At 52.1% G+C, this 10,091-nt stretch overlaps 1 protein-coding gene across 8 annotated transcripts in view; it reads right to left on the bottom strand.

Annotated features, from left to right (window-relative positions):
* Nucleotides 1-4,456: 4,456 nt before the first annotated feature.
* SNX29 (sorting nexin 29) overlaps nt 4,457-10,091 on the bottom strand; it is a 587,227-nt gene continuing 581,592 nt past the window's right edge. For all 8 annotated transcript variants that reach the window (XM_055561377.1, XM_055561370.1, XM_055561367.1 and 5 more), the window contains one exon: nt 4,457-9,782. In XM_055561377.1, the coding sequence (XP_055417352.1) occupies nt 9,653-9,782 (130 nt within the window). In that variant the 3' untranslated portion in view covers nt 4,457-9,652. The remainder of the gene's footprint in view (nt 9,783-10,091) is intronic.

Here is a 10,091-nt window from a genome sequence, read left to right as displayed (position 1 = left end):
TGACTTTGAGAATGAGAAATATTCATTCTCCTATATCCTGGGCCCAGCCTCCTCTCTCATTGTCCTGCTATTGAAATTTGGGACTTTCTGGCCACAGGGAACAAACTACTGCTTACCTCAAGGAGCAGGGGCATCTTCCTCCTGCCTCAAGATTAGAGTGGTGGTTTTAGGTCATCCTAGTTTTTTAATAAAAGCATTTATAGCTGTGAATTTCCCCCCTGTCATTGCTCTCATTGTATCCCGTAGGTTTTGCTATGCTGTGTTTTCAGTGTCTTGAAGTCCTTGGAGTATTTTCTATAAATTTTTCACAATTTATTTGATCCATGGGCTGTTCATGTTGTTTTTCATAAATTTGTGAATTTTCCGTTTTCCTTCTATTACTGATTTATAACTTTATCTCATCAGGTTGAAGAAGATATGTTGTATGAAATCTTATCTTTTAAAAAAAATCTGTTGAGACTTGACTTGTGGCCTAGAGCATGGTCTACCCTGGAAAAGGTCCCACGTGCACTTCAGAAGCATGTGCTGCTGCTGTTGGGTAGGGTGCCCCGTGTGTGTCTGTGAGAGGATTTAACACAGTAAGCCAATTACATTTCCTTCCTTCCTTATTTTCTGTCTGGTGGTTCTGTCTACTATTGAGAGTGGGGTATTGACGTCACCAGGTATTATTGGGAAAGTGTTAGTCACTCAGTTGTGTCTGGCTCTTTGCAACACCATGGACTACTGTAGAACTGTCTGATTCTCCTTTCAATTCTGTGAGTTCTTTGTTTTCTATATTTGATCATCTATTATGAGGTGTGTAAATGCCTATAACGGTCATAGCTTCTTCCTGTATTGAAACTTGCGTTAAAATCTATTTTGTTTATTATTGGTATAGCCACTTCTGACCTCTTTTGGTTACTACTTGCCTGGAATATCTTATCCTATGGTTTCACTTTCAATCTATTTGTGGTCTTAGATCTAAAGTAAATCTTTTGTAGACAAAATATAGTTGGATTATGTGTTTTTATTCTTTCTGCCAATCTTTGTCTCCGCTGGAAAGTTTAATCCATTGACATTTAAAGTAACTACTGATAAGGAAGGACATATTTAGTTATTGCTGTGTTTTCCATAAGTCTCATAGCTTTTTTGTCCCTCATTCTATGCATTCCTATCTTTCGTCATGAATGTTCCTTTCCATCTCCTTTTGTGTATATCCTACAGCTGTTTTGTGATTATCATGAGGATTACATTTAACAACCTGAAGTTAATTTGAATAATAAGTTGAATTCATAACAATTAGTAACAAAAAACCTATGCTCCTTTGCAGCTCTATTCCCATTCCCTTCATACATCTTTATATATTGTATGCCCCCAAACATAAACAAGTAATTCTTTTAAATGCATTAGTCTCTTAAATTATGTCAAAAACAAAATGTGGAGTTACAAACCAAAGTTACAAATGATACTGGCTTCTAGACTAGCTTGTCAGTTGAGCTTGACTAGGGCTGGGTTTTTACCAAGCAAGCATGAAAGAGATGCAGGGCAGATTGGGATGACCCCAAGGGAGCAGTGATTGGCATGGGCCACAGAACCAATGCTGGGAAAGGCAGGGGCTTGGCAAAGAGGAGGGCAGGATCTTGTGTTTTGGCTATTTTTGGCCGCACTGGGTCTTCATTGCTGCTCAGCCTTCTCTCGTTGTGAGCGGGGTCTTGTCATTGCTGTGGCTTCTTTTGTTGCAGAGCACAGGCTCTAGGCGTGCAGGCTCAGTTGCTGAGGCTTTGGGGCCCCAGAGTGCTGGCTCATTAGTTGTGTTACATGGGCTTCGTTGCTCCGCGGCACATGGAAGCTTCCCAGACCGGGGATCAAGCCTGTGTCCCTGCATTGGCAGGTGGACTCTTAAGCCTGGGCCACCAGGGAAGTCCTGAGGACAGGGTTTTTTAAGATGACAGCATTCCTGAGGAATCTGAAGAGCTGTTGCTGGGGTGGGGGCCAGTAGAGAGAAGAGCCAGGAGGTAGAGTGGATCAGAGCAGAGAAGCTGAAGTCAGGATTGCAGAGGTGTGTGCTGATGGCCGCTGTGGCCCTTGGTCTTGAAAAGCCGCAATGTTGCACAGGGGAATGGCCTCTGGAGAAGGAAAAGCTCAGAGGAGAGAGAGGTGCGGTGTGGCTGGAGGGGATCAAGGGGCCCTGAGTGATGAATTAATCATCAGTGTGTGAGAAGCAGCTTGGAGGTCAATAGACGAGTCCAAGCCTAGACATAGAGGGTGATACAGGTGGATGGCATGAGCTCCTGAGGAACTGAGGTTTTTAAGGAGGCAAAGTGGTTTAAAGTAGAGAAGCAAGTTCAATCCCAACCCAGGGATTGAACCTAGATCTCCCACACTGCAGGTGGATTCTTTACCAGCTGAGCCACCAGGGAAGCCCATGAATACTAGAGTGGGTAGCCTATCCCTTCTCCAGCAGATCTTCCTGACCCAGGAATTGAACCGGGGTCTCCTGTGTTGCAAGTGGATTCTTTACCAGTAGGGCTACCAGGGAAGCCCTTGGGAATATGGACTGAGGATAATCAAGGAGACAGCCTCCAGCTGGGGGGTCAGCTGTGCTTGGAGATAGCTGAGGCGCTGAGGCGTCCCTTGGGAGAGGCCAGAGAGAATGGGGAGGTTGCTGCATGCACGCTGGACGTGAGGGAGGGGCGGCCTGGGCCGATCACAGTGTGGCCAAGACAGTCCTGGCTGTGGGCACAATGGAGACAGTCCTGCTTCTCCTCCGCCTCGAGGCTGGGGCACTAGGGCCCACACTCGGCCTGCACGTAGTTTTCTTTCTCATCTGTCCAAATAGGGGATGCACTGTGGTGGCCTAAGGGTTTAGTGACCTGGAGGCTGGAGAGCGCAGGCGCAGTGTGGTCCACGTACACGCCCTCGAAAACCAGTGCTGGTCTAACCCTCCTCTCTCGAATCAGCCTGGAAGTACCCTCCCCACGGCCCTGGGCTGAGGGGTCTGCAGTATCCCTTGTGGGCCCCTGGGCAGCATCTCCCCATGATTTGCTGGGATGCCTTTTAAATACCAATCTCATTAGAGCATGTGCTTAGTCACTCAGTCACGTCCGGCTCTTTGCGACCCCATGGACTGTAGCCCACCAGGCTCCTCTGTCCATGGTGTTCTCCTGGCAAGAATACTGGAGTAGGTAGCCATTCCAGGGAATCTTCCAGATTCCGGGAATCGAACCTGGGTCTCCTGCGTTGCAGGCAGATTCTTTACCGTCTGAGCCACCAGGGAAGCCAACCTGGCCTCTTACTATCCTGGTTAAAAAGGTTAGATACCTGGTTTCAGGGGGTGAATTTTTTAAGCCAATGTAAATTTGGGGTGGGGAGCAGGAGACTGCGTAGCATTTTTTCTCATCCTTCAAGTCATAGCTTAAATGTCACTTTTGCCAAGAGAATCCCTTGGTCTAGCCTCAGGGTTCTCAACAGGGGACCATTCCTCACTCCAGGGATGTGTGGTGACATCTGGTTGTGAGAACACAAAAGGTTCCAGGGCGTTTAGGGGTTGGAGACCAGGGCTGATCACGCTAGTGACAGGACAGCCCTCATGCCCCAGAGCTATCCAGCCACAAACGTCATCGGTGCTGAGGCCGAGAAAGCCTGGCTTCAACTGTTAAAAGGAGATCTTTCTCCAAGTCCGTTGTGGAGCTTACAGTGGTCGGTAACTGTCTGCATGGCTGATTTTAAACAGGGTCTGTGTGTTTAGATAGATGCATACATGCATGCTCAGTCGTGTCTGACTCTTTGCAACCCCAAGGACTGCAGCCCACCAAGCTCCTCTGTCCATGGGATGTTCCCGGGAATACGGGTGAAGGTTGCCATTTCCTTCTCCAGGGGATCTTCCTGACTCATGGATTGAACCTGTGTCTCGGGCGTCTCCTGCACTGGCAGGCAGATTCTTTACTGCTAAGGCACCAGGGAAGTGTGTGTAGACAGACAGATACACAGAAATATACATTATTGTCCATCTGTCTTACTTGGAATCAGTCCAAGAGGCAAGGGTCTTTTCTGCCTTCGCCACTGCTGTATGCCCAGGGCCTGGCATGATGGTATACAGTAGGTGCCCAAAAATGGTTTGAGTGAATAGGAACCTATAATGAAGGGAATTTTTTTCTGTATAGAATTTTGATTCTACATCTCCAATTAATATAGATCTGCCTAATAACTCAAAATAAGCTCCTGCTCTACTTCAAATAAAAGTGATGCTTGTCCAATCAAATCATGTTGTTCAGGGTAACATGTGAAATGGTGAAGGACCTTATAAGAAGTTTTTATAGTGTATACTGAAACTTCACCTAATCCCCAACTGCTGAAAAAGAATGGATGCAAAGAATTAGACCATAAACCGAATATCTAATTTAGAAAATGTAACCGTTTTAATTTTGTCATTGTAAAGAGGTGTGTCTCAACTAGATTGTAACAAAATTACCACAGCTTATTCCAAAGGAAAATTTTAATACAAGAGATTTTAGAAAATTAAACACATTTGTTTAAAAATTCTATCGTGTAAACCGTAACAGAAGAGGGTAGTTAAGATAATACCACGCGTTTTGCAGCCCATCTGTGGGCTTCTCAGCCTTGCTTCCATCCAGACCATAGACTCCAGATTTGTCGCTGGTTCCCCCTCGAACAGACGGTTCACGGGGACCCACTCACGGGTCACCATGGAGCCTGTAGTCAAAAGAATTCTTCCACCACCAAGTCAGCATCTGATGAGTTAAGCAGTGTGTTTTACCAAATGGTGATGCCAGAGATGGTTCCGCTAAGGTTACTGAGGTAAAGACATTCTTTCCAGGATGGATCCCAGGTAATAAGAAGCCCTAATTAGCTCCACCACCCCCTCACTCCTGGCAATGCCCATTCTCCAGCTCATCTCAACACTGGTTGCAAACTTGCGATCCCGTCTTCTGTGTCTTCCGTCCCAGCTGTTGCAAAGGTCCCCTTGTATGGCCTCAAGCGATGGCAGAGAGAACTGCCGGAGGGGCACGGCTTCTCCCCTTGTAGTTCATGAAGGCAGTGATGGGATCTGAGGGCAAGGGGGGGCATCTTGGCAGGTCAGCTAGTGGTCTTTGGTGAGGATGGCAAATCATCCCTGTGCCACAAACAACTGAATCCCTGGACCATGAAACCCTCGTGGATCTGGCCGTTCTTCTATTCTTCTAGTGGGGTTGCTCATCCTTGCTATAAGCTCACCCATCTTTTAGAAAAACCAGCTTTCTTTTTCTTTTTTTTTTTGCTTCTCTTCAGAAATGGATTAAGTAAGGAAACCCATTCAATGTGGTTGTTAGAACTGAGAACTACCAAAATCAGGCCCATTCCTGGCAACAGGCAAGGGTGGCAAACGGGATGGCCTAAAATGCCGAGACAAACTGAGGAGGGGCGTTTCCTCTGCGGGCCAGGCAGATGGCCGCTCTGCTCAGAGCGTGGAGGTGGGCAGTGCTCCCTGCTCGCTCCTATCGATCCGGGAGCTGAAGTTTTCTTTTAGACACATAATCAAGACCACGTGTTAGGGAAACAGGAAAAATTACATTTTTGGCAAGGTTAGATAAAATATCCAGTGCTGCAACTGTGCAATTAACACAGAAAGCCAATCTGAACAGCAGACACTTAATGTTAAAGCAGCGACGTGCAATATTTTGAAAAATGATCATTGCAAAAGGCCTTGCTCGTGAGCAGACGCCTGCCTGCCGGGGGCACCCTGCCCGGGGGTGAGGTCCAGCATGGGTGGCACTGTCCGGAAGGGGAACACTGAGGCAGAGTCGAGACAATTATTGCCTTTGGGGTAGCAACTTGAGCGTGGCATGCTCCTTTGAGAAAGCTCTTAGCTCGTCGGATGCTCCCGGGCAGGGTCCTTCTGACAGGTCTTGGAGGCTGCCCATCCCAGCTCCAGGCTGAGGACCCAGTCAGTGATACGCCCAGGCGAGATCCTCCTCCTAGAGGAAGGCACCTCCTGTGCATGGGCGCTGGCACCAAGCTGCCGGGCTGAGGGATGAAGGATGCTGAAGGTGACTGGTTAGGAGAGGTCTGCTGGGACCTGAGAACGGGCTCTGGTTTCTAGGTGTGGGGCCAGCTGGCGGCTCCAGGCTGCACCCCTGTGAAAGTGAGCAGGTGAGGTGCGGGGGCTGAGGCCTGGGACCCTGGGACCGGGCCCTCTGGTGGGCACACTGTCTCATGAGCAAAGAGGCCACCCCAGGCCCCAGATCCCAGGGTGCTGGGTGTCAGGAGACAAAAGCAGCACAGCTTCGGATCCCCTGGGCTGCCCGGAGGGTCTTCTTTCCTGTTTCCGGGCCCAAAACCTGGGGATGAATTCTCGGGCCTCCAGTGCCCGCTGCCTCTCGGAACTGGCTGCAGCTGTGTTACCAGTCCCGGGGTGTAAACAACTTTGATTGCCTCTGTGTTCTGAAAGGCACAACACAGCCTGGCAGTGCTGTCGAATCCAGCGTTTATCAAAGAAGGCATCCTAACAGGCCCCGAGCGACCACACCTGGTCCACACACCCTGGCTCACCAGCCTCTCCCTCACTGTTCACGCCTCTTGCCAGGACTCACAGGATGGTACCCTGTCTCTGCAGCTCCGTCGGTGATCCTTCTGTGGCCAGGAAGCCCTTAGATGGCCAGGCTATGGTGTTCACGGCGACCTCTGTGAGGTGCAACAGACTCTCGGGAAAGCCGCCTCTTCCCCCAGGGCCTGACTGTAGAGAGATCTGTGCAGTTTCGAGCCAGGATTCCACACGGGCTGCGGAGCGGTGGCTGAGAAAGCTGGAGAGGTATACACCAGCCTCAGCCCTCACTCCCTGGGAGCTCTGGTTTTCTCCTAAGGAGAGATGTCTCTGCTTTTTCTGTGAGATGCGAACAGAGCTGGACCTGGCTGGGCTTCCATCCCAACCCGGCTGAAGCCACCCCTGAAGAGCCTGCTGGCCTGTGCTCTGGGGACTTGGAGGGGGCGCTTCCTGCTCCCAGGGTAGGTGGGGCGCCAAGAGGTTCAAGGCCTTCTGGAGACAGAAGGGCCCTTGTGTTCCTTTCTGAAGAATGGGGAGTGCTTTCCTAGGTGCTAAAGAATCTTTGATCAAGGAGACAGAAGCCGGTGTCAGCTGGTCCTTTGTGGGGGGCGGGCTGTCTTTCACCTGATGGGTCTCAGGGGCAGGGGGGACATCCTGCCTTCTGACTTAGATGGGGGTGGATGCGCAGATGATGACACGGCCTCGGGGGGTGGCATTCTGTGAGCCACATCCTGGCCTGGATCTCAGGGTTTTGTTCTTTCTCCAGGAGCTGGTGGTCTGCCCCTTCTAAGTCCATCCCACCGCCCTGGCGAGCAGGGCTATATCATGGCAGAACATTCCATGTGACTCCAGAGGTAAGGCTGGAGGAGGAGCTGTGATGTGCATGTCACATGTGTATCTGAGCTGAAACCAGATGGACTGAAGATCGGGGTTTCTGCAGGGTCACAGAAATGGGGGCACAGAAGGCAAGCAGCCTGGAGGGGTCCCCGCAGGGCCCCTAGGAACACGCTTTCTACAACCCGCATTTGGGAGGGCAGGGCAAGCTTCCCATGAATAATTAAGCTTTAAAAACAGGAAGGCAGAGCTGCTTCTTTCCAAATACAGGCCGAGAGTGCTCTTATGTCTCCCTCCCGCTCAGTATCGGCCTGCTGTAGCTCTGGGTGCCCTTTTTTTTTTTTTTGGCTGTTTTTTCACTCCATGCACAGAAGGTCAAAGCTGCTTCCTGGTGGGGTAGCTGGAGAAGGTGAGGCTAGAAATCATTCTTAGATGTGTTTGGGGTCAGGTGCCAACACAGCCTGGCTGATCAGAACCCTTGGCCCTGGAGAATGTCGGGGTGCTGGATCTATTTGGGTCTCATGTGAACAGAGAGACACCCTGGGTTCAGATCTGGCTGTGCAGCCATCAGCTGGCCTCAAAGTGACCCCGGTGGAGGAAGCCACGTGCGGGGCAGAGCTCTGGGGCAGCTGGAACTTCCAGATGGTCCCGGAGGCCTGGGTGGAGGAGGGCTCTGTGTTCGAGGCAGTGCTCTGGGGCGTGGGAATTCCAGCACGGTGCATGCGCAGTGGATCCCTGGGCACACGAGGGGGAAACCAACCACGCTGCCTTTCTGGGACATGCTGTCCCTCGGGTCCTCTGACCCCCACAGGCTGACAGCAGGGCCCCCACGTACACACACTGCCACCTCCTTCCACGCAGGACAGCCGGCTCGTGTCACTCCCCTGGGCCTAGCCCACCAGGTAGAATGCCCCCTCCAAAGTCGCTGCAGCCTCCTTGAGTCCCTGGAGGGCCGTGTGCAAACGTCAGTTCTGACAAGCCTCCCTCTGGTGAGCACGGGGAGTGCGGCATGGCCCTTCCAGGCTGTCCCTTCCAGGGTTTCCACTACAGGCTCGATGATGACCCACATTGCTCACCCAGGCGTGGGCTGAGGTGTGCTCAGCCCTCTGCTTTTCACACATTTATGCTGCCTTTTGGTCCTTTGTATCAGCAGCTGAGGGTGACTCCTACCCAGGGTAGGGAAGAGTTCCACGCTTCTGGATGTTAAAACTGGCCAAACAGCTCTGGTCCCATGGGGGGACCTGATGCTGTTCTCCTCCTGTTCCCACCTGCTGCTGGTGGTGGTGGGGTGCTCTCTGAATGGGGGGGAGCAGAGGGGTCAATCTTGGGGTGGACCCAGGGCCCTGCTCCCACCGAGAGCATACTGGCCGACAACACATGTGCTGTCTTTAGGGGACAATCATGATTTGTTCAGTGAGTGACGTTCACCCAAGTTCACAGAGAGTCACGCTGAGCTCCACGGAACCCCCAGAGGCCCACAGAAGCTTCTGAAGTGCTTCCCAGAACCGAGTCTCTCAAAGCCTTGAGGACTCTCCTCTTGGCTTTGGCGGCCAAGGCCACCAACCCCTAGATAGCTCAGGGCTTTCTGGTTCAGGTCACTAGGTTGTTGCTGACGGCTGGCCTGACCAGGTGCACGTAGGCTTCCTACAGGGGCCAGTCCTTCCAGAACCAACCAGAAAGGAGGTAGGAAGTTCTCCAAGAGCCACAGTTCCTCATCCCTAATGGCTCTGCTGCACGAAGGCCACGGGGCTGTCTCCCTGGAACCTGGTGGCAAGAACTAGGGTGTCTACTGACCACTGGTGGGGCGTGTGCGGAAAGGAACTAGCTCCCCCTCCGTGTTCATAGGTTGTAGCAGGCAATTACATTAAACAGGGGTGGGGGATGGGAAGTAACAGTCATTCGAATTCCCACGTGGGAAAGAGTCAAGAGGTGAATGAACCTTCTGACCAAATGAGACAGACTTGTGCATCGCGACCAGGGGGCTCTGAGCCTGACCTGGCGCCCACCCTTCGCCTGGCCTCTGGGCTGGAGGGAGGGGAATGCCTGGCCCTTGAGGCCCAAGGTGGGGCGTGGGGAGAGCAGGGCCCACGTGCCCACATCCGTCCAGTGAGGAGCCGCCCTGCTCTCACACAGCCCAGTTTAATCGGGGTGTCACGTGCCCGGCAGGGCATGTATGCTCTCTGGGGTTCACCGGTGGGGGTAGGGTGGTCCCTCTGAGGTGGCAGGGGCCAGCTGCCGTGGCCGGGGTGGAGACAGCTGGCGCAGCACGTAGGGCCCAAGTCCAGGGTACCGTCGAGGTCAGAGGTCACCGCTCTGGGGCTCCACGTTGCGCGTCTCCCTGGGGTGACCTCGGGCCAGCTTGGGGAAGCGGGAAGCCACTTTGGGCCGGCTGTTCTTGGTTAGTGCGTCTCCGGGAGGGGTGATGTCGCTGTAAGACAGAGTGGGGAGAATCGGGGTAAGTCAGGAGTTCTGAGAGCAACTGGTCACAGGCAGGGCAGCCGTCGGGGGCTGAGGGGGGAGAGGGGAGCGGCGGGAGTGGCTCAGGGCCATGGTGGCTGCCTGGCTGGCTGGGTGGTGAGAACAACCTGGAGAAATAAACCTCCTGTCTATCGTGCCCAGCACAGTTGTGGGGCCGCAGTTCTGAACCCTCTTTTAAGTCGATGAAAGAAGGTTCTGGTCTTGGCTTTCTTCTCACCATTTTCACTGATCTTCCAGCAAAGGCACATTTCAAAGTCAA

This window comes from Bubalus kerabau, chromosome 23 (genome assembly GCF_029407905.1).
Source record: "Bubalus kerabau isolate K-KA32 ecotype Philippines breed swamp buffalo chromosome 23, PCC_UOA_SB_1v2, whole genome shotgun sequence".
In the NCBI taxonomy this organism is placed as follows: Eukaryota; Metazoa; Chordata; class Mammalia; order Artiodactyla; family Bovidae; genus Bubalus; species Bubalus kerabau.
This window is presented reverse-complemented; position numbering and strand designations above follow the sequence as displayed.